Source organism: Aspergillus ochraceoroseus, assembly GCF_002846915.1.
Source record: "Aspergillus ochraceoroseus IBT 24754 chromosome Unknown P175scaffold_5, whole genome shotgun sequence".
NCBI classification, from domain to species: Eukaryota; Fungi; Ascomycota; class Eurotiomycetes; order Eurotiales; family Aspergillaceae; genus Aspergillus; species Aspergillus ochraceoroseus.
The window spans coordinates 1619158-1646812 of record NW_024468480.1 but is presented as its reverse complement, the minus strand read 5'-3'; the positions used below and the strand labels follow the sequence as shown (position 1 = coordinate 1646812).

At 23.6% G+C, this 27655-nt stretch overlaps 4 protein-coding genes across 4 annotated transcripts; 1 reads left to right on the top strand and 3 right to left on the bottom strand.

Annotated features, from left to right (window-relative positions):
* Nucleotides 1-152: 152 nt before the first annotated feature.
* Nucleotides 153-1285, bottom strand: srgA (Rab family GTPase srgA; the record flags this gene model as incomplete). The annotated part of the gene is made up of 4 exons (XM_040898489.1): nt 153-232; nt 599-859; nt 934-1201; nt 1256-1285. 4 exons carry the CDS (start codon nt 1283-1285, stop codon nt 153-155), a joined length of 639 nt encoding a protein of 212 aa, XP_040751577.1.
* A 1032-nt stretch (nt 1286-2317) lies between these two features.
* On the bottom strand, nt 2318-4758 carry P175DRAFT_0502330 (NCA2 family protein). The gene is made up of 4 exons (XM_040897356.1): nt 4513-4758; nt 2892-4451; nt 2716-2841; nt 2318-2659 (listed from the first exon to the last, which is right to left on the bottom strand). Exons 1-4 carry the CDS (start codon nt 4527-4529, stop codon nt 2419-2421), a joined length of 1944 nt encoding a protein of 647 aa, XP_040751576.1. The 5' UTR covers nt 4530-4758; the 3' UTR covers nt 2318-2418.
* A 465-nt stretch (nt 4759-5223) lies between these two features.
* Nucleotides 5224-6617, top strand: P175DRAFT_0460689 (sterol desaturase family protein). Its single transcript, XM_040894737.1, has 4 exons — nt 5224-5344; nt 5440-5686; nt 5753-5838; nt 5898-6617. The coding sequence occupies exons 1-4, from the start codon at nt 5334-5336 to the stop codon at nt 6460-6462; spliced, it is 909 nt and encodes a 302-aa protein (XP_040751575.1). The 5' UTR covers nt 5224-5333; the 3' UTR covers nt 6463-6617.
* Nucleotides 6618-7178: 561 nt separating this feature from the next.
* P175DRAFT_0517166 (uncharacterized protein) lies at nt 7179-8458 on the bottom strand (the record flags this gene model as incomplete). Its single annotated transcript, XM_040898964.1, has 7 exons — nt 8383-8458; nt 8222-8267; nt 8026-8191; nt 7797-7986; nt 7684-7758; nt 7326-7561; nt 7179-7247 (listed from the first exon to the last, which is right to left on the bottom strand). The coding sequence occupies exons 1-7, from the start codon at nt 8426-8428 to the stop codon at nt 7179-7181; spliced, it is 828 nt and encodes a 275-aa protein (XP_040751574.1). The 5' UTR covers nt 8429-8458.
* Nucleotides 8459-27655: the final 19197 nt, after the last annotated feature.

The window sequence follows — 27655 nt, the reverse complement described above, 5'->3', positions numbered from 1 at the left end:
TTTATTATTCCTTCGCAATTAAGGTGTGAAGGAAAATCAACCAAGCTGCTTATTTTGCACTTTATCCCGATATCTATGTTTATCAAGCATCGCCCCAGTTTTACGTATCGGACATGCTTTGGTGGGCGACTATTGTCATCTGCACACATCCATCAGTCGACCGGCTCCTGAAATAAATCCGCAGGAATACAGGGTGTTTTCCGAGACAAGTGTAGATCCTCCATATCCACGCCTGCATCAGCACCCTAGATAGGAGGATCTGATACCGTGGCCAGGGTATTATAGCCTACGAGGGCGTACCGAATAAGAAGATAAAAAAACTATCATCAACGCCACCATGAAATTTCAAGAGAGCTATAAATAAAAATAGTGAACCTGGAATAATTATAGACATACAGATGTAATAAACCCATATCACAGAAATAGGGAAAAGTACCGATGTAATCAAGCACCGACAAGAAACCCTAGCAAGCCGGGTGTAGGGGTAAGTGCTGGTAAAGACAAAGCAACAGGGAAGAGGCAAAACAAGGATACGCTCAGCAACACTTTCCTCCGGTATTTCCACTCAACCCCGAACCTTGGTGGTCTATGCTAACACCCTGGGAGCCAGGTTGTTCAGATTTCGAGGTGTCCATGCCCTTTTTGATATCAGAGGCAAGGTTGTAGAAGGCCTTTTCGATGTTGATGTTGTTCTTGGCAGAAACCTCAAGGAAAGGTATCCCAAGTTCGTTAGCCAGTTGTTGGCCTTGTTCCGTTGTCACAGCCCTCTTTTCTTCCCAATCGCATTTATTCCCGATGAGAATCTTATGGACGCCCTCGCTTGCGTGTTGTTCGACATTCGAAAACCACGTTCGGATATCTAAAGAGGGAAAATATCCAAGGGTTAGCGTCTGATATGTCTAATATGCTGGTAGGAGCGAAAGAAGCAATTACTTTGAAACGAGCGTTCGTCTGTGACATCGTAAACCAAAAGAATACCCATCGCTCCTCTGTAATATGCTGTTGTGATGGTTCTAAATCGTTCTTGCCCAGCCGTGTCCCATATTTGAAGCTTCACCCGTTTACCATCCAGCTCGATCGTGCGAATCTTGAAGTCGATTCCGATAGTGGTGATGAATGACGGAGTAAAAGAGTCTTCACTGAAGCGTAGAAGACAGCATGATTTCCCCACACCAGAGTCCCCAATCAACAACAATTTGATCTGTGACAAAAAGTTTTAGTTCGGTGACGTAGTAGGCGCGCAGGAATAACTTACCAAAAAATCATAATTTCTGGTACCAGCCATGATGCTAATGGGCTCTATTTCAAGCTATGAGAAGGGAAAGAGCGTAGGAGTAAGTGCAGACAACTTCCAGGAACTTGGGGGATGGCGGAATGAGCCCGTAATATTGCTTCCCCTCTTTTCCCGCTTCCTTGTTATCCTCAGGGGGTTCCCTATGTTGTCTTACGACACGCTCTTTACTCTATAAGGAGTTTATATTTTCATGAAATCACGTTAGCCGAAGGGTATGAGGAGAATGTATCGATGATTTTGAGCCGTGGTCTGGGAGAGATCAGGTGGAGAGGGTGATGGAGTAGGCCAGGGGACGGACAGGTGTTGCGTCGCGGCCGGAAGGATAGTGCAAGGATGAGAATCGAATAGGGAGTAATCCAAGTCGATACGTGGATAGTATACGAGGAAATCGTCAAGTTCTGATGGAAGGCCAAGCAAGCGTGCATGCAGTTGACAACTGCCTATTCAGAAAGAGGAAGTGCGCTGGAATGGTGCCTGAGGAAACGAAACGATGATAATGGGGACGTTGACTAAGGTGTAAGCTAGGGATGCAGCAATTATAAAAAACGCCTGTGCACGGGGTTCCATATCTGTAACCGCCGAGGAGGGACTAGTATTACTGAACCACCCCCACCCATAGGCAACTTTGAGTAGTTACTACGTACTCGGTATATATATAATATCTGTCGGTTCATACAAAGCACCTTCTTCACGTAATAATGCCCTGTGTCTCAAATAAATGTCACGAGAATCCCGTTTCTTGGGGGAAGCGGGTTGAGTCAAGTACTAGTAGTACCTTTCCGGCACAAAACCACCCTCCAAATGATGCGCCGGCAACAATGTCGGAGTTGTGGATGGTGGGGCAAATCTCATCATCACGGATATCTACTTACGTACCCCAAAGCTCGGTATCCTGTAACACCAATATAGGCGGTCCGCACTTTACTACTCAAGAGGAGAAAGGGGTGCGCGAGGGGGTGGGGGTTAGAATGCAATATACAGGAACGCAGAATCCATGGGTTCCTGATACTATCTATGTGTATCTGAGAATGGAAAAGTTGCTGATAACTTCCAATAAACAGTGTATTCTAGACCCTCGCCATCCACTAAAGATACATTCATATATAACCACGGTAGGTCGTGGGTTAAGTCCACTTCGAATAAGTCCATGTCATCCGTTCAATAATCTTTAGCTGCAGATCAGCCCGATTCTCGTTGATTAAATCACTGATATCTTCTTGGAATGTATAGAAATCCTCGCCCTTAAGGACTATTTCTGCTTTCCGTAGGAGGGTATCCGCATTGCTTATCAAAAGGCCGTGGTTTCTGTACGTGAGAAGACCATTGGCGGTAGGAACAGACAAGGTAAGAATTCGGTGAATATTCCTAGGGGGAAAGAGTTAGAATCAGTGACTAAATTTGTTGTCTTTAGATGACCCTACCTCAAGGCGTATCTCAAATCATTCTGTCGTCTACCAACTTGAAATCCCTTTCTACTACCAAGCAGACCCCAAAACCAACGAATGAAGGCGTATGAGACAAGAATCCCTGGAGTCAAACCAACGAATCTGCGACCTATCAGGTTTCTGTTACGAAAATTTCGAAGGCTAGCACATACCCAAAAACGAGTTCCTGGCTTTTTAAGAGAGCGTCGATCCCGCTCATTGCTATTTCAACGTCGACCTTGGTCTTCTGGATCTGAATCAAAAGGGCGCGGACTAGGTCACCTCGGACCGTGCCTATAAAAGGACTCCGTAAATCTTTTTCGTAGGCCATAAGTACCGGCGTTAGGTCACCTTCCCTAACCTTGTCCGCGATGGTGTTGGCGGATAACAAGGGCTCTCTTTTTCCCCCGCGATCGAGAACAAAGTCGACAACCATCCTCTCCAAGCTTGCTCGGTCAGCTTCAAGGCTATTCTTACTCATTAATGCGATTTCGCTTGTTTCATCATGCCGAATTGTCCGGATCAACCTCCAGGTCGGTTCTACAACCCAATTGGTCCAAAATTCAAAGGCAGTTGATCCGGCATTGACAACCCAGTCAACAAGCGCAGGCCCCAAACTTTTTAGAAGTGTGAACGATGTACCTGCCGAGAGGAACGCAAGGGAAAGGGGTAGCCAGTATCGAACCGTGATTGGAGGTCGCCCAATTTCGCTGATGGCTTTGGTCGAGAATCTCTGGTACTTCGGAAGAAGATCGTTCAGAATATAAAGAAGCTGCTCGACAACATCTTGAACGTCCTTGAGAGCGGCCTTTCCCTTGTTCTTATTTACGTAAGATCCCAAGTCGTTATCTGCAGTAAAGGCCTTCGTGAGCTCTAGAACCTCATCATTGCTCCCATATTGTAGGATCGATGTCATTAAGCAAACGCTTTTTGATACAATTCTATGCAAAGTGCAATTGGCGAGCACGGGGTCTTTTCCATCTGCCAGCGATGTCTTCGGTCCAAGACACATACACTCTTCCATGAGGAGTCCAATGCTGCTGGCGTTAAAATCTCTCCGGGATTTGAGATACCTCCGTTTCCGCTGTATTTCTAGCTTCGATCGGACTAGCGGCGAGAATATCCCAGGGCGGAACGATGACAGCCCCGACGGATAAATGCACCGTTGTACTGAGGTATAAAACTGTACCCACAGAGTAGAAACAGGAATAAATGTGTTTTCTCCTGTATTAGAGTTGTCCTCGTGAGTTTGAGGAGATATAGCAAAGAGACCGGCTTTCAGTAATCCACGCCATAACCGAAGGGGGGATGTCTGTAAAATATAAAGCCCAATATACCAATCAAACTCCAGAATACCGTCCCAATATCTAATTTCGTCGTTGACGGAAAGCAGGTTTTCGGAAAGGGTCGTCCAGATTATGGCCAGTGTCTGCGTCGAGGCCTTCGCTGCCACAAGCCATAAAAGCTCATACACATAAGGGTCTAGGTTCGAGCCCTGGTCCTCTAATACGGTAAGGTCATGGCGAAAATTGGAGAGCAAATCCACAAGTTTGTCGATGGGCCGGACCGGCTGGGTTTTGGATTTGATGGAGAGAGAATCGAGAATCTTTTCGAGTTTCGTTAAGTATTCAATTGAGCTCTTTTGGTCAGCTTCCTGGTGGAAGTTGGATCCGATCTGATCATTTATTTGCTGGTGAAACTCGCCCAGGTGTGCCTGTAAGCGATAAATCCTGCTGGAGTACACTTCAGCTCCATTCCTCCACTGATTATTTAAATCTGGATTTTTTAACCTACCTGTCAAGTGCAGACATTATCTTTCCCCAGGCCAGGAACTTTTTGTTGTTGTCTGGATGATGAATAATTAATTACTTTTGTAAATCCATGGCGTCATTGCTGTTTGCAGGCGGAAGCAAAACATGCAAACTCGGCAACAGATTTGGCCGCAGAACAAGGGAGGTTATAGCTACTAGTGAACTTAAGTATAGGTAGGTATCTTTACCTACTCCGTACCTAAATACCTAACTATTCAGTCATTATCAGAATTTTAATGTCCCTAAGTAATAATAATAAATGATTTACTGATCTAGAAGAGCCTTTTATGAGAAGCCATAGTTATTCTACCAGCGACTGATAGAACCCAACGATACCAATCCCAGAGAGTACTAGTTAGTACTTAGGAGCGCAAAGAAAGGGGGTACGTATCTCCTAAACAGGCTTGGATAGTGCATCATCCCAGCACCATCTCAACCAACCAAACCACATAGAACCCGAACTAAGTGGGCTGGGTTTATCGGTCCTGACCGGCAAGGCGGTGGTGCCAGAATCAACCAGCGCAGAGAGAGGCTCCCAGGGGGAATGAGGTCTCGCCACCCGGGAACCAATCTCAACTCTGTTAAATCATTCACCGTTGAAACTTCTTATTACTAGGGATTTTCCGTCCATAAAATAATTAATACCTACAACCACCCTCCCACACCTTCTCCTCTCCCTCTATCTCTCCCCCAGTCTCTCAAGTTCCACGCAGCCGGAGTCGATGCTGATTTCATGAGCATTTGAATTTGTGTGCTTTCCTTGTGTAATTGTACCCGCAATTCCTGAAAGAGAGACAAAACATCATGAGTTTATTGTGAGTAATTTATCCCTCCTCGATTCCCCAAGCAAAGGCAGAGGTGTTCTGTCCATTGCTACCACCAAGCGTACATAATTACTTACTAGAACCAGGAATTCAACTTTCTCATCTCCTACTCCGGAGACCTATTGGGGTCATTTTGAAGACATCTCCGGTTACAATGCCCACCTCAACGTTCTTGAGCGCCTTTGGGCAGCTTGGTACGCCTGGATGCAGAATGATGTTCTTGCGACCGGTATTATGTCGTTTGCTATGCATGAACTGGTTTATTTCGGACGCTCCCTGCCGTGGATCTTCATAGATAGCCTGGGCTTGTTTAAAAATTATAAAATCCAGAGTGTGAGTACCCTCTCCCCGGCCCGATGGCGCCAACCTCATAGTAGCTTTGGTTACTGATTCAATTAGAACAAAATACCTTCTTTGCGAGAGCAGTGGGATTGCGCCAAGTACGTTCTCCTGAGCCACTTTACCGTTGAGTTGCCACAGATCTGGTCAGTATTCGCGCCTTTTTGCACCTTGAGTATTGAGCTAATGCGATGCCCCTTACCAGGCTATTTCACCCCATGGCTCAGTTCTTCGGCCTTTCGACTTCCGTTCCTTTCCCTTCCATGTGGACCATGGCTTACCAGATCGCAATTTTCTTCGTTTTGGAAGACACGTGGCATTACTTTTCGCATCGTGCCCTCCATTGGGGCCCTCTCTATAAGGGGATACATAAAATTCACCACCAGTATTCCGCCCCATTTGGCATGGCAGCTGAATATGCGTCACCTATTGAAGTCATGATCCTTGGCTTTGGTACCGTTGGGTGTCCAATTCTTTGGTGTGCCATGACTGGGGACCTACATATCTTCACCATGTACGTCTGGATTGTGTTGCGACTATTCCAAGCTATCGACGCGCACAGTGGCTACGAGTTTCCCTGGAGTCTTCATCACTTCCTTCCATTCTGGGCCGGCGCTGATCATCACGACCTTCACCATGAAAAATTTGTCGGCAACTATTCAAGCAGCTTCAGGTGGTGGGATTTCCTCCTCGACACTGAATACACCCCAGAGGCGATCAAGCGCAGGAGGCAGCACAAAGTTAGCAGTGGTTCTAAGAAGGCACAATGATCTGGAAGAAGACCTTGGCTGGTTTTTACTTCGCTAACGGCTCCTGGTTTGAGGATGGCGTCGACGCCGACATGAATAATATAGTAATGGTCCATGTTTTTTTTGCCCACATTCCTGTCCCCATTTTATAGAGGCGGGCAGCCTTTTTTTTTTCCATTCTGTATATTGATTTAGTATTAATAAAATATAATATTCAACTTTGATAATCGACTACTTTTTCTTGGGCTTCGGGGACCATGATTTGTCATAGATCTATATAGATAACTAACTATGCGGCGCAACACGGCTATGTTCTATTTTAGTAATTTGCAGGGCCGTGGACTTCAACTTGGAACATCTTGCCATCGTCAAGAAATCGAAAGTGAGGGGAAAGCCCATGGCCGAAATATATATATATATAAACACACACTGAATACGTATATTCCTAGGTGCTTACCTTTCGTGACACATTGAGATTATTGTTCTTACCGCTTTTTTTTTTAAAAGGCAGTGTAAGAGAAAGCCCAAAACTATAGCAACAGAAATACCTCAAGTTTTGATAGCCTTCTATTACAGAGTACTGATAGACTGGACGATAACGCGATACCCCATGGACCGCCCTTGATCGCCGGAACCGACATGCTCAATAGGTACATTTTGAAGCTATCCAACATGCGACTATGCCACCAAAATCACCTGAAGATATTTAAAGTTGTGATCATTAGGAGGGGAAATATCTAACTTATACTATCATTGGCTTTAGCAAATGGCAAATTTCCACATGTTATAGAGGTATCAGAGCTACACTGTAGGATTATCTTACTTAGGATTCTAGGTTGGGTGTTCGGGTATGCTGAAGCCCTTTTCAGGAAGCCCATTCGCACCTTTTTGCCCCCACAGATATTGACGGGTATAATCGACCTGTGCTTCTTGCTAAGACTCCCTGTTTCAACATGTACGTCCCTTTCACGCACTTTGCTCTTCATTGGCAGGCCACGCCACTCATCAATTAGCTCGTTTTCAAGAATAGCATACCGTGCATATTTGTCAACTGGAGGCCGCAGGGGTTGTTGCGCAATAGTCCAATATGGCTCAGTGAAAAGTTGGCGAAAATCCAAGTCTCATTCATTTTCATCATCTCAAAATTCCATGCACTGCTTTTTGATGCACAGGCCTCGAATGCCCAGTAAATAATTCTCGACTTGATAGGTTGGATAAACTCGGCCTCGCGGCGAGTTATACCAGGAGGTGTTTCAAATGGCTCATCATCGGAGCGTAGTTGACCGGCTCGAATGCTACATGACTCCAACACATGGGCTAATCATGCCCCAATAAAACTGCCAGAAAGACTAGACCTGCTAATTTCTGACTGTGGGTCGAAGTGGAATCCTCCAAGAGTCGAATAATATTGTAGTCCAAAGTTATCAGATCTGATATCGCCTTGGGATACAGATTCATATCTGCAAATGGGGAAGAATTTGGATGCATATCAGGATCAAAATCAATGTCAGGGATGGCTTTTTTGATGCGTCCAATAGTCTCATCCTTTGATTATTCCAGCTCTATATCGGCGTCGAGCCATACGGCTTGGAGGCCTAGGTGTCGACGCCGGACGAAGACGCCGAAAGATTGCCAGCGTTTAATTATGATTCGCGACATGAGGAGCGCCGGTTGGATTAGTGGATAGACGTTGCGCGCGGCAGGAGTATCTCTGTCACGAAACATCGGAAATTTCAATCGTGGGGAAATACTCTCGTTTTGTAGGTTTCAAAAGCTGAACGGGTAGTATTCGTAATGCTCGATGACGAGATCTTCATCAACAAAGCCTCAGGGGCAGTCATCTGTATATGTGGTAGCCATAGTCACGGGGTGGGATTCCACGGCGCATTGCGTGACAATTGACTAGTAGGGTATATAAGGCGGGATTCGGGCGGATCAGACCATCAGGTCTGATCATAGTGACCTTTTGGTCCAGTGGTTTAGACATGTTGCCCGAATCGCATGCTCTTACACTGTGACATTGAAGGTAGCAACTTCATCTTGTTTATGCTCATTAAGGGTGCTGTGTACATAGGTTTTGTAGGCAGAAGTAATAGGAACCATCATGGAAAGAGAGAACCGCAGTAAGTATGCCCTAACTGTCATGAAAAACTGTCGGCTTTACCGTTCAGCTAAAAAGGGGTCAAGACAGTAGCTGATACAGTATTATATTGGTCCACAAAAGCTTACACCAGTACTAGATTGTGGTTGGATGTCGGATTTATAATGATCCTAGGGGTAGCTCAATGGAAGCAGGTGATCAGATGTATTGATGTGTGTTTTTTGTTGGGGGGTTGTGTGCTTGACTAAGATCTTAATATAGGGTTTTAACCCTCCTTTACTTATTAAGTACATTACAGGATATCCCTTTAATTTAATATACTTCCTCAGATTTAAAAGATTTTATCTAATTTAAACCTATAATTATATAATTTAAGATATTATTCTTATCCTAGATAGGTTTAAACTATATCTAGTAATAGGTTATTTATTAATTTTAGTCTCTCTATTATTCTTAAATCCTTTATAAATGCCTTAAAGCTTTAGTAAGGTAGTACCTTAATTAACCTATCTATAATTATCTTAATAATAAGATAATATAATACTTTTATTCTTCCCTTTTAGGCTTTTTATCTAATCTAGTAGTTATAGATATTTATATAGTATAGTCTTATATTTAGGTAGTTAATTTCTTTATTTACTAGTTAAATAATTTATATATTATTATATTAAATATTAATAATTAGATTTTCTAATTCTATTTAAATTTTATCTAATAAATATTTAGTAAAGATTTCTTTCTTTATTATATATAATAATACTAATAATTCTACTTTAATTATAGAGATTATTATAATTACTTATTTATTAATTTTCTATCTTATTATATCTTTAAATAATTTTATAATATACCCCTGCAAGCTTCTCTAGTCCTAATTATTTATAAATAAGATATTATTATATAATAGATAGTTATCTAAACCTTTAAGTTATAGGATAAGTTTATTTATTTTTTTTAAATATTATAGGTATTAATCTACTTTAGTATAGTATTTTTTACTAGAATTTATAAGATACTAGGATAACTAGAATATTATAAATATAATATCTAGTTATATTATAATTATTATATATATTATAGATCCTACCTTTTATTAATATTATTAGATATATAGGTAAGATACTCTATCTTAATTTTTTTAAAGTATTATTTTTATTAATATAAGAGTAATATTTAGACTTTTCTTTTTATTTACTAGATTAGTAATCTTGTTAATATATATTAATTAATCTAGCTAGATAAGCTTATTCTTTTTATCTTAAATAATTTTTATTTTTAGGAATTATTATAAATTATTTCCTCCTATTATTTTAAATTAATCTTAAAGCTCTTATATAATGGTCTATATTTATATTAATAATTTTTAATAATAGGTAAATATAATATTATTTATATAAAAGAATATTAAAATCCTATTTCTAGTAATATAATATAATTTATATAAAATAGATTTATATTCTAGTAATTTTAAGATTTTTTAAAGAATTATTTACTATAAATAAGGGGATTATTTAAGTTTATATAATACTTTCTTTAATTTTAATATTTTATCTAATTTTTAATATTCTAGAGATATTTTTATATATATTTTCTTATTATTATTTATATTAATAAATATATTTATAATATTATATTACTTTAATTCTAGATTAAATCAGGCTACTATTACTAGGAAGGTTTAAAAAAATCTTATTACTAGAGTTATAGTATATAAATTCTTTATTAAATTCTTTTATTAATCTTCTCTTATTACTAGGCATGCTTTATATTTAATTAAGTTATTATTTTAATTACTTTTATATATATATATCTATTTATATTCTAGTACTTTTATATACTTAGGTTTATTTATTTCTACCTATATTTTTATTATTTTATAGCTAGCTAGATAGTCCTGTTCTACTTTTATAAATTCTTTAGATAGTAAGTAGTTTTTAACTTAGTAGTATATCTTTAGAAAGGTTAGTAGCTAATCTAAATAAGTCTTAATTAGACTTTTTAATTACCTATTTTATTTTTATATTTTTACCTTAGAGATTAATATTCTATCTTATTAGGTTAGTTATATTAATCTCCCTGCTATAAATACTAATTTCTATATAATTTAGTAGCTTCTATTTAGCTTAGTTTTTTCTTTAATTTTAGCTATCTTATATTAGTAAGTACCTACTAATATTGCTGCTAATTATTCTAGGCTACTATCTAGTAGTATTAGATAGGCTATTTACTTATTTATATTAATATTTTTATCCTTATCTATAGCTTTAAGTACTAATCTTAATATTTAAACTAGATAATTAAATAAGTTAAAATTATTTTTTAAAATATTCTTTATTATAGGGTAATCTATATTTAATACTTCTTAGATTAAAATATAAGTTTTAACTTTAATATCCTTAATTATTTATTTAAATTTATTAATTTTAATTATTAGGAAGTTATTCTTTATTATTTAAATAAATATATTTTTATTTTCTAAAAAGAATTCTTTTTTATTAAATATAATATTTTTTATATAAATAATCTTCCTTTCTTTCCTTAAATTTTATATTTAATAAATATTAGTAAATTTATATCTTATTATATATTTTATAAATACTTTTAAATTAAATTACTTTTTATACTTTATTATTATAATTACTTATAATTTAATTATTATAAATACCTTATAATTATATATCTTTAAATAAGCTTCTTAAGATTTCTTATATTCTATTACTACTCTATCTTAATAAGTAATATAGGTATAGAATTAATTAATTAGTATTTTTTATCTTACCTAATATTTAGATATTTAGTTATATAAGTATATTATTATATAAATATATTTAGGCTATAGAAATATAAGTAGTTTTACTCCCTATTTTATTATATATATCTTTTCTTTTATTATATTCCTTAAGTACTCTATACCTCTATTTTAGGCTAATATATATAGAGTAAAGTAATTAAGTCTTATTCCTTTAAATTATATAAAGTCTTTTAATTATCTCTTTATTTTATTATCTAATTTAATTATTTAAGGTTTAATATTATATTATCTTTCTAAAAGGGTAAATAAATTAAGTAGGGTATTTTTAATTATCTTTATATATTAATTTAAGAGATAGTAATTTAATATAAAATCTAATTATTTATCTATAATTAATAATAGAACTTAGTAATTATTTATTTCTATTTTAAAATTATAAAAGTTAATTATTAATTATAAATCTAGTTCTTTTATAATAATATAGTCCTTTTAATTAATTCTTTACTTTATTTTTACTATACTATAAGTATTATATTCTATTATAATAGGTCCTCTAATCCTTACCTCCTTAATATTCTTAATTAGGTAATCTAATACCTATAGTCCTAAATATTTAAGATATAAATATTACTATTTTATATCTCTAATATTAGTAATAGTTTAGAATATTACTTAGTTTATTATATTATATAATTTACTATTATATTCTATTATAAATTAGCTATATTTTTTATTAAGATAGGCTGCTACTATACCTTTAAAAATATAAAATAGATTAAAATTAGAATTATTCTTAAAATAAATATTTATTTAATTTAGTAATATAAATAATACTAGATTATATATTATTTCTTTATAATAAGCTATATTTTTAAGAATTATATAGCTATATTTTATATTTTTATTTTTTTAAGTTATAACCTATATACTAATATCTCTATATCTTATAATAAATACTTTTAAGTCTTTTATTTATATATAGTTATCTTATATTAATTCTATATATTACTTAAATTAATATAAATTATTAAATATATAAATTAATAATCCTAAATTAAAAATAATAGAGTACTATAATAAGTATAGTATAATTTTAAATTAAATATTAAATAAAGTTTTAACTTTACCTTTATTTATACCTTTTATTTAAATTACTATCTAGTTACTTTTTTTTTCTAGTTATTCCTAATCTTGCTTATTTTACTTTTACTCTTTTACTATTTTTCTAGCTAGGGCCTTATTTATTTTAAGTTATATATTAACTAGCTTTCTTATTATATTTCTTTTCTTAAAGTCCTTAGGCATCTTTTTTAGGAATAAATAAAAGTATTATATTTATTTATACCTTTAAAAATATATATTATATAACTAATATAAGTCCTTAAAAGTACTTCTTTTAGAGTTTATTCTTTCTATATTATTATATCTATACTTATATTTTATTCCCTTATTCTATAATAGGGATATTTCTTTATTACTAGTTATATTTATTATATTTTTAGTAATAAATATTAGTTTAAAAGCCCCTTTACTAGTCTTATTATATTACTATAGGAATATATTAATAATATTATAAAAGTTATTTACTATAGTATAAAATAATAGTATTCTTGCTAGTATCTCCTTCTTATAGTCTAACTAATAAGATATAGTCTAGGATAGAGCTAGATAATATATTATATTTAAGAAGTCTTCTACCTAGTCTAGTAATAATATTATAATTTTAAGGTTTACTTTAATTATTTATTAAATAGTAAATTCCTAGTTATTTAATTAATTAATTATATTACCTTTCAGGAGTTAGATTATCTTTATATAAGTATTATAGGCTATATTTTAAATTTATTTCTAGTTAATTATTATATACTCTTTTAATTTAAGATATTACTTTTCTAAGGTTTCTATTAGCTTGTAGTAAAAATAATAAATTTTTAAGAAAATAGTATATTAGACTTAATCTTTTAATTTTCTAAATTTTATAACCTAATAATTATACTTATTTATTTCTATTTTATAGAGTACTACTTTAGAGTTAAAGTCTTATAATAATATTATAGAATTCCTAGTACTATTTACTAGTAGAGTTTCTCTACTATCCCTAATTAATCTAGTAAGTTATTATAAATAACTCTTACTACTTTCTATTATTTCCTATAGATTGTTGTCTCTCGCCCGTGCTTTAAATAAGGATTACTATATTGGCTAGTCTTCCTGCTTGGTGAGCCTCACTGCATTGTCTTTGTTGTTGGTAGTTAGAGGTATTGCGCTCAGTATTTCACTGATTGGTAGGTTTGGTAGGGGTTATTGGTATAGATTCACGTGCTTTGAGTAAATATAAGACTCTTAATTATTAGATTTATAATGATCCTAGGGGTAGCTTAATGGAAGTAGGTGATCAGATGTATTGATATATGTTTTTTATTAGGGGGTTGTGTGCTTGACTAAGGCCTTAATATAGGGTTTTAACCCCCCTTTGCTTACTAAGTACATCACGGGATACCCCTTCAATTCAACATTGGAGGTACGGAGTATGATGAGCTGTACCCGGAACGGAGTAACCCTCTACCCACGATGAGGTTGGGCCACGCTAGCTCTACCCATAATACCTTAATCCCTACTTTAAATCTCTAAAGAATTAAGATATTATTAGAGTCTTAATTACTACTTATACTATATATACCTGTTATAGATACTATATATACCTGCTATAGATACTAGATATTTACTACTATTATTATAGATATTAAAGCTATTTTAAACTTTATTATTATTATTAAATTTAAATTATAAGAGTAACTACTCCCTAAATTTACTAAATTTTATAATATATTTTTATTAAAGAAGACTAAATACTTACTACTTTACTAACTTAATAATTATAAGATTAAATTACTACTTAAAAAAATCTTACTATTTAGAAGTTTATATAGTATATTCTAAGATAAATTAAAAATTTTAAAGAAATAAATTAAAAAAAATTTAAAAAAAGGTTTTATTTATTCTAGTTTCTTTCCTATTATATTCCCTATCTTATTTATAAAGAAGCTTAGAGAAGGCCTATAATTCTATATAGATTATTAAATCTTAAATATAATTACTATAAAAGATTATTACTTACTATTATTAATAAAAGAGATACTAAATAATCTAAAAGAAATAAAATATTTTTTAAAAATTAATATTATTTTTACTTTTAATAATCTATAGATTAAAAAAAAATAAGAATATCTTATTATTTTTTAAATTTAATTAAACTTATTTAAATCTTTAATAATATTATTTAAACTTACTAGGACTCTAGTATTATTCTAAAGATTTATTAATAAAATCTTATATAATTATTTAAATATCTTTTATATTATATATTAAGATAATATTTTAATTTATAGTTAAACTTATATTAAATATATTTATTATATTTAATAAATATTAAAATATTTATAAGTAATAAAACTTTATATTAAATTTAGTAAATATAAATTCTTTATATATAAGATAAAATTCTTAAGATTAATTATAAATAAAAATAGTTTTTAAATAAATTTTAATAAAGTAAAAATAATTATTAAGTAAAAAATATTAACTTATTTAATTAATATTTAAATCTTTATTAATTTTAAAAATTTTTACTATTAATTTATTTATAATTTTTTAAAAATTATTAGACTACTAGTTAATTTAATTAAGAAGAATATTAATTTTAACTAGATATTTATTTATTAAAAAATATTTAAATAATTAAAAGCTATTTTTATAAATATCTTAATATTAAAATCTTTTAACTAGTTAAAAAATAATATTCTAAACTAGAAAAAATTTTATTATTTATAAAAATTATTATAAATTACTAAAATCTAGAATATTTTATATTAATTAAATTACTAAATTATTAATAAATCTACTAGTTTAAATTTTTATTAAAATTTAACTTCTAAATATATTATTACTTTAAGAAGTTAGATACTAAGCCTAATATACTAATTAAAAGATTAGAAGACTTACTTAAGAAGAGAAATAAATAATTTCTTTACTAAAATTAGATTATTTTAAAATCTAAAAACCTATTACTTAAGATTATTATTAATTTAAGACTAAATATTAATAATTAATATTAAATATATTTTATTAAATAATTTATTATTAATAAATTAATCTCTTTATTACTAATATTATAATTATTATTTAATAAAGCTTATTTATAAGATAAAAAGTTCTAGTTTATTTTAAAAATTTTAAAGAATAATTTATTAAAATATTCTAATATTATACTAACTAATTATAAATATACTAGATTATATTTAAGATATTAAGATTAACTTTATATACTTAATTATAATAAAATAAAAGCTAAAATATTAAAACTTTATTATAAAAATTTTATTACTAAATATTTTAAAAGAACTAAGATATATAAATTAATATTATATAAATATTTCTAGCTTAAAATTTATAAGTATATAAATTAATAAGTTTAGAATTATTATCCTTATTACTAAATTATTCTTTCCTAAGAAATAAAGTAAAAAGTATTAAAATTTTTACTAATTTTTAAATATATCTAGTAAGATATAAGTATCAATTTTATTATATATTTATTATTAAATAATAATTATAATATTATTCTAATTATAATTAATTATTTAATAAAGATAAAGTACTTTCTTTCTTATACTAGAATAATTAATACTAAAGAAATAATTAATTTATATTTTAAGTATATTTAAAAGCTTTATAGTATTCTTAAAATAATTATATTAAATTATAGAGTTTAATTTATTATTATTTTTTAAAAATATTTAATATCTTATTTAAAGATTTATAACTTATTATTTATTATTTATTATTTTAAGATTAATAATTAAATTAAATATATTAATATTATTTTAAAATAATATTTATAAATATATATATTATATTTATATTAAATAATTATTAATAATTAAATTTATTATTAATTTTATTTACTTTAAATTTATAAGAGTATTATTATTTATAGTTAATTATAAATTTTATCTAATATTAGAATTTAAGTTAAGCTACTTTATTATTTATCTTATTAAGAAATATATTAAGAAATTTACTAATATTATATATAAAATTTATAAATTTATTTATATTAAGATTCTATCTACTTAAGCCTATTATAAGATATAAGCTAATTATTAAAAATAATCTATATATTATTATATTATAAAATAAGAAGTCTAATTAAATATCTATAATATTTAAATATTTTACTTATAAAAAAAACTAGACTAGAAAAATTTTAAATTATATTATATTAAGAAGATTATTAACTTATATATTTATAAATTTAAATTATTTAAAAATATAAGAATTTATTTTATATTTAATATATTTTTATTCTATTTTATTATTAATAATCTTTTATCTAGTTAATACTCTAATCTACTATTATTTTTTAAAGTTAAAAAATTAAAAAAATAAGAAATTAAAAAAATCTTTATATTATAGTATAAAGCTATAGTACCTATTTAGTTAGATTTTACCTTAATTATCTACCCTTATTCCTATATTTAAGCTATATTATTCCTAATCTTATTATAGCTCTTTAAGCTATATTTTATTTATTACTTAATACTTACTATTTTATTATTCTATTTAATTAGCTCCTAATTAATAAATATCTAAATCTAATTTTATATTCTAATATTATATAACTTTTCTTTACTAGAAATTAATTATTATTATTATACCTATTTTATTACTTATATTATTTAAAAATATAGAAATCTTCCTATATAATATTCTTAATAAATTAAGATAATATATTATTAAGATATACTAGTTCTTTATTATTATTATAAAAAAATTTTATAAATTATTTATTTTATATTTTATTATTATTAATCTTCTTAATTATATTTAATAAAAAGATAATATAATTAAATATTAAAAAATATAAATTAAAAAAATTTAATAAAAGTTATTTAAAGTACTTACTTAAAATAATATATTTTTTTAATTATTATCTTTTTCTAAAAAAAATATTAATATTACTATTTTTTTACTATTATTATTATTTTTATTATATTTATTCTTATTATTTAAATCTTTAAATAACTTTTTAATTTTAATAAGTTTAATAATTAATAAAGTAATTTAAGATATTTTATTTCTTAAATTTACTAAAAAATAATTATAAATCTTAATTATTTTCTAATTTTAAATAATAGAATAATTTATATAATTAATTATTTTAAAAAAATCTTATATATTTAAATCTTATTATATATTTAAAATAAAATCTATAAATTAAGTAATTATACTAAGATTTTAAAAATTTTAAAGAAAATTTTTAAAAATCTAAATTTAAAAATTAATATTTATATTAATTTATTCTATCTTTAATAAACTTATTATAAGTTTAATATTTTTTTTACTAAATTTTAATATCTTATATTAGAAAGAAATATAAATAAAGATATCTTATTTATAATTTTAGAATAAACTATTAATTAAGAATTTTAAAAAATATTAATATATTTTAAAGCCTTATTATAATATTATAATTTTATTAATTACTTATAAAATCTAGAAAATTACTATTATTATTATATAAATATTACTTTATCTCTATTTATAAAGAATTTCTAGTCTTCTTAACTTATCTTAAAGTTAATTTTTACTATTTAAATTCTTATAAGCTCTATTAATCTTATTATTACTATTATTTTTATTAAAGATCTAATAGACTTATCTACTACTTATTACCTTAATTATTAAATTTAATACTTATATTACTACTATAGTAGTACTAATTATCTAGTAAGTAATTACTTATATCCTAATTAAAAATTAACTAGCTATATTTTTATATCTACTACTAAATTAGACTTATATTCCCTATTAATTAGAATCCTGCCTACTAAATACTTTCTATCTCTTAAATTAGAAAATAGAGTATTCTTAATCTAAATTATAATTAAGAATACCTCTAGTACTCTCTTTACTTATTAAAGGCTATAATAATTAGAATAATAGTAAAAAAAAAAATTATTAATTTAAATTAATAATCTTACTTATTAATCTAGAAATTTCTAATAAAATTTTATTAATTTTTATTATAATTAATTCTAGAGTTAAGAATAAATATTTTATAAATTATAATTAAATTATAAATAATTAATTAAAAATATTATTATTAAAAAATTTTATTTTATTAAAAAAATTTATTTTATTAAAAAAATTTAATAATACTTTAGTAAAATCTAGCTATATTATTTATTTTATTTATTTAATTTAAAAATTTATAATTATATTAAAAAAAAATATTACTTTTTTTATAATCTAATTTATATATTTTTTTATTATTTTTAATTTATCTTAATTAAAAACTTATAATTTTTAAATTAAATTTATTAATTATATTATTCTATTTAAAAGTTTTTATTATAGAAAGTACTATAATATATTTTTAAAATTTATAAAAATTTTAATATTATATAATATATTATTAAAAACTTTTTTTTAATATTTTAATTTTTATTCTAAATTTTTAAAAATTAAAATATTACTAAAATCTTAATTACTATTTATATATTATATACTTATTATAAATATTAAATATTTACTATTATTATTATAAATATTAAAATTATTTTAAATCTTATTATTATTATTAAATTTAAACTATAAAAGTAATTACTTTCTAAATTTATTAAATTTTATAATATATTTTTATTAAAGGAAGTTAAATATTTACTATTTTACTAATTTAATAATTATAAGATTAAATTACTATTTAAAAAAATCTTATTTTTTAAAAATCTATATAATATATCCTAAGATAAATTAAAAATTTTAAAAAAATAAATTAAAAAAAATTTAAAAAAAGATTTTATTTATTCTAGTTTTTTTCTTACTATATTCTTTATTTTATTTATAAAGAAACTTAAAGAAGACTTATAATTTTATATAGATTATTAAATTCTAAATATAATTATTATAAAAGATTATTATTTATTATTATTAATAAAAAAAATATTAAATAATCTAAAAAAAATAAGATATTTTTTAAAAATTAATATTATTTCTACTTTTAATAATCTATATATTAAGAAAAAATAAGAATACTTTACTACTTTCTAAACTTAATTAAGTTTAATAATATTATTTAAGCTTACTAGAGCCCTAGTATTATTTTAAAGATTTATTAATAAAATTTTATATAATTATTTAGATATTTTTTATATTATATATCTAGATAATATTTTAATTTATAATTAAACTTATATTAAATATATTTATTATATTTAATAAATATTAAAATATTTATAAGTAATAAGACTTTATATTAAATTTAGTAAATATAAATTCTTTATATATAAAATAAAATTTCTAGAATTAATTATAAATAAAAATAATTTCTAAATAGATTTTAATAAAATAAAAATAATTATTAAATAAGAAATACTAATTTATCTAATTAATATTTAAGTTTTTATTAACTTTAAGAACTTTTACTATTAATTTATTTATAATTTTTTAAAAATTATTAGATTATTAATTAACTTAATTAAGAAAGATATTAATTTTAATTAAATATTTATTTATTAAGAAATATTTAAATAATTAAAAATTATTTTTATAAATACTCTAATATTAAAATTTTTTAACTAGTTAAAAAATATAATTCTAGAAATTAATATTTTTAATTATATATTTACTAAAGTATTATTATAATATAATAATAAAAATATATTATATTTTATTATATTTTTTTTAAAAAAATATTTTATAATAAAATATAATTATAAGATTTATAATAAAAAATTATTAATTATTATTTATTATTTTAAAGAATAATATTTTAAATTAGAAAAAATTTTATTATTTATAAAAATTATTATAAATTACTAGAATCTAGAGTATTTTATATTAATTAAATTACTAAATTATTAATAAGCTTACTAGTCTAAATTTTTATTAAAATTTAATTTTTAAATATATTACTACTTTAAGAAGTTAGATATTAAACCTAATATACTAATTAAGAGGTTAGAAGACCTACTTAAGAAGGGGAATAAATAATTCCTTTATTAGAGCTAGACTATTTTAAAATCTAAAAACTTGTTACTTAAGATTATTACTAATCTAAGATTAAATATTAATAATTAATATTAAATATACTTTACTAAATAACTTATTATTAATAAATTAATCTTCCTACTATTAATATTATAATTATTATTTAATAAAGTTTATTTATAAAATAAAAAGCTCTAGTTTATTCTAAATATTTTAAAGAATAATTTATTAAAATATTCTAATATTATACTAACTAATTATAAATATACTAGATTATATTTAAGATATTAAGATTAACTTTATATATTTAATTATAATAAAATAAAAGCTAAAATATTAAAACTTTATTATAAAAATTTTATTACTAAATATTTTAAAAGAACTAAAATATATAAATTAATATTATATAAATATTTCTAGCTTAAAATTTATAAGTATATAAATTAATAAATTTAGAATTATTATTCTTATTACTAAATTACTCCTTCCTAAGAAATAAAGTAAAAAGTATTAAAATTTTTATTAATTTCTAAATATATCTAATAAGATATAAGTATAGACTTTATTATATATTTATTACTAAATAATAACTATAATATTATTCTAATTATAATTAACTATCTAATAAAGATAAAGTACTTCCTTCCTTATATTAAAATAATTAATACTAAAAAAATAGCTAATCTATATCTTAAGTATATCTAGAAATTTTATAGTATCTTTAAAATAATTATATTAAATTATAGAGTCTAATTTATTATTATTTTCTAGAAATATTTAATATCTTACTTAAAAATTTATAATCTATTATTTATTACTTATTATCTTAAAATTAATAATTAAATTAAATATATTAATATTATTTTAAAATAATATTTATAAGTATATATATTATATTTATAAAATAATTAATCTAAATAATTATTAATAATTAAATTTATTACTAATTAAATTTATTACTAATTCTATCTACTTTAAGTTTATAAAAGTATTACTATTTATAACTAATTATAGATTTTACTTAATATTAGAGTTTAAATTAAGCTACTTTATTATCTATCTTATTAAGAAAGATATTAAGAAATTTACTAATATTATATATAAGATTTATAAGTTTATTTATATTAATATTTTATTTATTTAAGTTTATTATAAAATATAAATTAATTATTAAAAATAACCTATATATTACTATATTATAGGATAAGAAATCTAGCTAGATATCTATAATATTTAAATACTCTACTTATAAAAGAAATTAGATTAAAAAATTTTTAGATTATATTATATTAAAAAGATTATTAGCCTATATACTTATAAATTTAAATTATTTAAAAATATAAGAATTTATTTTATATTTAATATATCTTTATTCTACTCTATTATTAATAACTCTTTACCTAATTAATACTCTAATCTACTACTACCTATTAAAGTAAAAAAATTAAAAGAATAAGAAATTAAAGAAGTCCTTAATTTCTAATAAGTTTATTAAAATTATAGTAAATCTAAGTTATAATATATTATTAAGTAGATTAAATATAATAAGCTAATTAAAGAGCCTACTAAATATTTAGAGAATACTTATTAACTAGTAAATAATTACTATCTTTATTATTTTAAGAAGCCCCAACTAATTCCTCTCTAATCTTAATAGAGCTTGATCCTAAGGAGGGGGGTACTATCATAGTATAAAGTTATAGTATCTATCTAGTTAGATTCTATCTTGACTATCTACCCTTATTCCTATATTTAAGCCATATTATTCCTAATCCTATTATAGCTCTTTGAGCTATATCCTATCTATTACCTGATACCTACTATTCTACTATTCTATCTGGTTAGCTCCTAGTCAATGAATATCTGAATCCAACTCTGCACCCTGACACTTTAACTTTTAATAAATTTATTAAGACTATAATAAATCTAAGCTATAATATATTATTAAGTAAATTAAATATAATAAGCTAATTAAAGAATTTATTAAATATTTAAAAAATATTTACTAACTAGTAAATAATTATTATCTTTATTATTTTAAGAAGCCCTGGCTACTTTCTTTCTAAATTTTAATAAAACTTAATCCTAAAGAGGGGGGTACTATTATAATATAAAGTTATAATATCTATCTAGTTAGATTTTATCCTAATTATTTATTTCTATCTTTATATTTAAATTATATTATTTCTATCTTTATATTTAAATTATATTACTCCTAATCCTATTATAGTTCTTCAAGCTATATCCTATCTATTATCTAGTACCTGCTATTCTACTGTTCTGTCTAGTTAGCTCCTAGTCAATGAATATCTGAATCTGACTCTGCACCTTGATACTTACTATTTTAAACTCTTATTTTATTATAACTAATTATATATCCCTAATATAAAAGAATTAAAAATAGAATTAATATATAAATATTATCAAAATATAATTATTAATTATTAAAATAGATTAAAGATTTATAAATTATTATTAAGATTATATTATTAATTTAAAATATTATAATTTATAAAATAATAAATTTATAATTACTATATTTATAAATAATTTATATTTTATTAAAATAAGTATTAAGATATTCTTTATTTTTTACTTATATTTAAGGGTCCCTAGAGAAATATATTTATTAATTTTATTATATATTTATTTTAAAGCCTAGGCTTTAATACTATTATAGTAATAATAAATTAATTAATAAAATTTTAATATTATATTTCTTATAATAATATCTATAATATTAAGGGAACTACCTACTTATTTTAAGATTATATTTAAAGATTTTATAGATTTCTTAAATTTATTATATTTAATTAAAGATTCTAGTTTATATTAATATTCTAGATATATTTAAACTATATTCTAAAAATAAGATTATTTTTATCTATTATTTATTATCTTAAGATTAATAAATAAATTAAATATATAAATATTATTTTAGAATAATATTTATAAATTTATATTAATTACTTATAAAATAATTAAATTAAATAACTATTTATAATAAAATTTATTACTAATAATATTAATTTTAAAATTACTAGATACTCTTTATTCTTTACTCTATATAATTTTAACTCTTATATAAGATTTAAGCCTATCCTACTTAATTACTACCTATAAACTTATAATACTTACTAGTTTACTTTAATTATAAAGTAAATATAGGAATATTATTATACTATTATAGTTATTATTTAAGTCTATTATAAATATTATATTAATTAGAAATACTACCTTACTAGATACTATATTAAGAACTAATTAGTCTAATTAAATATTAAAAATATTATAATCTTGCACCCTTTAAAAAAATTAGACTAAAAAAATCTAGGCCTTTTCCTTATTAAAAGAATTATTAATTCCTATACTTATAAACTAGACCTATCTAAGAGCATAAAAATATATCTAGTATTTTATATTAAATTATTATACCTAACTACTAAAGATTTATTACTTAAATAAGAGGAAACTAAACCTTTATATATTAAAATTAATAATATTAAGAAATAAAAGATTAAGAAAGTAGTTAACTCTTATTAAGACTACTATAATTAAAGTAGCTACTTATATTTAAAATATATTATTAAATAGATTAAATACTTTATTATTATCAAAATTCTTACTAGCTACCTAGAGAATATTATTAAATATATTACTATTTTTTATTACTATTATCCTAGAAAGCCTGGACTTTAGGAATACTTTACTAGAGCTTAATCTAAGAAAGGGGATACTATTATAGTATAGTTATAGATATCTAGATACTAGAGATAGTAAATTAAGAATTATATACTAGTATAGATACTAGCATGTAATCTATAGTAGAGACTTACTTAAAATTCCTGATCCTAACTATTATATAGCTCTTCAAGTTATATCCTTATCCTGACCTAACCCTGTGTCAAGGTGCAGAGTCGGATTCAGATATTCATTGACTAGGAGCTAATTAGACAGAGCAGCAGAATAGCAGGTATTAGGTAATAGATAGGATATAGCTTAAAGAGCTATAATAGGATTAGGAGTAATATAGCTTAAATATAGGGATAAAGATAAATAATTAAGGTAGAATCTAACTAGATAAGTATTATAGCTTTATACTATAATAATATCCCCCTTCTTAAGATTAAGCTTTATTAAAACTTAGGAAGAAAGTAGCTAGAGCTTCTTAAAATAATAAAAATAATTATTATTTATTAATTAGTAAGTATTCTTTAAATATTTAATAAATTTTTTAATTAAATTATTATATTTAATTTATTTAATAATATATTATAATTTAGATTTATTATAGCTTTAATAAATTTATTAAGAATTAAGAATTTTTTTAATTTCTTATTTTTTAATTTTTTAATTTTAATAAATAATAGTAAATTAAGATATTAATTAAGTAAAAGATTATTAATAGTAGAATAAAATAAAAATATATTAAATATAAAATAGATTTTTATATTTTTAAATAATTTAAATTTATAAATATATAAATTAATAATCTTCTTAATATAATATAGCTTAAAATTCTTTTAATTTAATTTTTTTATAAATAAAATATTTAAATATTATAAATATTTAATTAGATTTCTTATTTTATAATATAATAATATATAGATTATTTTTAATAATTAATTTATATTTTATAATAAGTTTAAGTAAATAAAATTTTAATATAAATAAATTTATAAATCTTATATATAATATTAGTAAATTTTTTAGTATTTTTTTTAATAAGATAGATAATAAAGTAATTTAATTTAAATTTTAATATTAAATAAAATTTATAATTAGCTATAAATAGTAAGACTTCTATAGATTTAGAATAAATAAAATTAATAATAAATTTAATTATTAATAATTATTTAATATAAATATAATATATATATTTATAAATATTATTTTAAAATAGTATTAATATATTTAATTTAAATAATAGATAGTAAGTTATAAATTTTTAAATAAGATATTAAATATTTTTAGAAAATAGTAATAAATTAAACTCTATAATTTAATATAATTATTTTAGGGATACTATAAAGCTTTTAAATATACTTAAAATATAAATTAATTATTTCTTTAATATTAATTATTTTAATATAAGAAAGAAAGTATTTTATCTTTATTAAATAATTAATTATAATTAAAATAATATTATAATTATTATTTAATAATAAATATATAATAAAGTCTATACTTATATTTTACTAGATATATTTAAGAATTAATAAAGATTTTAATATTCTTTATTTTATTTCTTAAAAAAGAGTAATTTAATAGTAGAAATAATAATTCTAGATTTATTAATTTATATATTTATAGATCCTAGACTAGAAGTATTTATATAATATTAATTTATATGTTTTAATTTTTTTAAAATATCTAGTAATAGAATTTTTATAATAAAATCTTAATATTTTAGCTTTTATCTTATTATAATTAAATATATAAAATTAGTCTTAATATTTTAAATATAATCTAGTATATTTATAATTAGCTAGTATAATATTAAAGTATTTTAATAAATTATTCTTTAAAATTTTTAAAATAGACTAGAGTTTTTTATCTTATAAATAAACTTTATTAAATAATAGTTATAATATTAGTAGTAGGGAGATTAATTTATTAGTAGTAGATTATTTAGTAAAATATATTTAATATTAGCTATTAATATTTAATCTTAAATTAATAGTAATCTTAGGTAGTAGGTTTTTAGATTTTAAGATAATCTAATTCTAATAAAGAAGGTATTTATCCTTCTTTTTAAATAAGTTTTTTAATTTTTTAATTAATATGTTAGATTTAATAGCTAATTTTCTAAAATAATAATATATTTAAAAATTAAATTTTAATAAAAATTTAGACTAGCAGGCTTATTAATAATTTAATAACTTAATTAATATAAAATACTCTAGATTTTAATAATTTATAATAATTTTTATAAATAATAAAGTTTCTTTTAATTTAGAATATTATTTTTTAAAATAATAAATAATAACTAGTAATTCTTTATTATAAATCTTATAATTATATTTTATTATAGAATATTTCTTAGAGAAAAATATAATAAAATATAATATATTTTTATTATTATATTATAATAATATTCTAGTAAATATATAATTAAAGATATTAATTTCTAAAATTATATTTTTTAACTAGTTAAAAGATTTTAATATTAAAATATTTATAAAAATAGCTTTTAATTATTTAAATATTTTTTAATAAATAAATATCTAGTTAAAATTAATATTCTTCTTAATTAAATTAACTAGTAGTCTAATAATTTTTAAAAAATTATAAATAAATTAATAGTAAAAATTTTTAAAATTAATAAAGGCTTAAATATTAATTAAATAGATTAATATTTTTTACTTAATAATTATTTTTACCTTATTAAAATTTATTTAAAAGCTATTTTTATTTATAATTAATTTTAAAAATTTTATCTTATATATAAAGAATTTATATTTACTAAATTTAGTATAAAATTTTATTATTTATAAATATTCTAATATTTATTAAATATAATAAATATACTTAATATAAATTTAACTATAAATTAGAATATTATCTAGATATATAATATAAAAGATATTTAAATAATTATATAAGACTTTATTTATAAATCTTTAGAATAATATTAGGGCCCTAATAAGTTTAAATAATATTATTAAGAATTTAAATAAATTTAATTAAGTTTAAAAAATAATAAAGTATTTTTATTCTTTTTTAATTTATAAATTATTAAAAATAGAGATAATATTAATTTTTAAGAAATATCTTATTTTTTTTAAATTATTTAATATTTTTTTTATTAATAATAATAAATAATAATCTTTTATAATAATTATATTTAAAATTTAATTATTTATATAAAATTATAAGTTTTCTCTAGACTTCTTTATAAATAAAATAAGGAATATAATAAGAAAAAAATTAGGATAAATAAAATCTTTTTTTAAATTTTTTTTAATCTATTTCTTTAAAATTTTTAATTTATCTTAAGATATATTATATAGGCTCTTAAATAATAAAATTTTTCTAGATAATAATTTAATCTTATAATTATTAAATTAATAAAATAATAAGTATTTAGCCTTCTTTAGTAATAATATATTATAAAATTTAATAAATTTAAGGGGTAATTATTCTTATAATTTAGATTTAATAATAATAATAGAATTTAAAATATTTTTAATATTTATAATAATAATAGTAAATATCTAGTATTTATAGTAGGTATATATAATATAAGTAATAATTAAGATTTTAATAATATTTTAATTCTTTAGAAATTTAGAATAAAAATTAAGATA

What these genes read in the sequence shown, in the direction of transcription:
- P175DRAFT_0502330 (XM_040897356.1), bottom strand. An exon ending in AGCCAGGAACTCGTTTTTGG is followed by an intron (nt 2,842 to 2,891) that starts GTATGTGCTAGC and finishes GATAGGTCGCAG; the next exon opens with ATTCGTTGGTTTGACTCCAG. An exon ending in GATTTGAGATACGCCTTGAG is followed by an intron (nt 2,660 to 2,715) that starts GTAGGGTCATCT and finishes CTTTCCCCCTAG; the next exon opens with GAATATTCACCGAATTCTTA.
- P175DRAFT_0460689 (XM_040894737.1), top strand. An exon ending in AAAATTATAAAATCCAGAGT is followed by an intron (nt 5,687 to 5,752) that starts GTGAGTACCCTC and finishes TGATTCAATTAG; the next exon opens with AACAAAATACCTTCTTTGCG. An exon ending in GTTGAGTTGCCACAGATCTG is followed by an intron (nt 5,839 to 5,897) that starts GTCAGTATTCGC and finishes GCCCCTTACCAG; the next exon opens with GCTATTTCACCCCATGGCTC.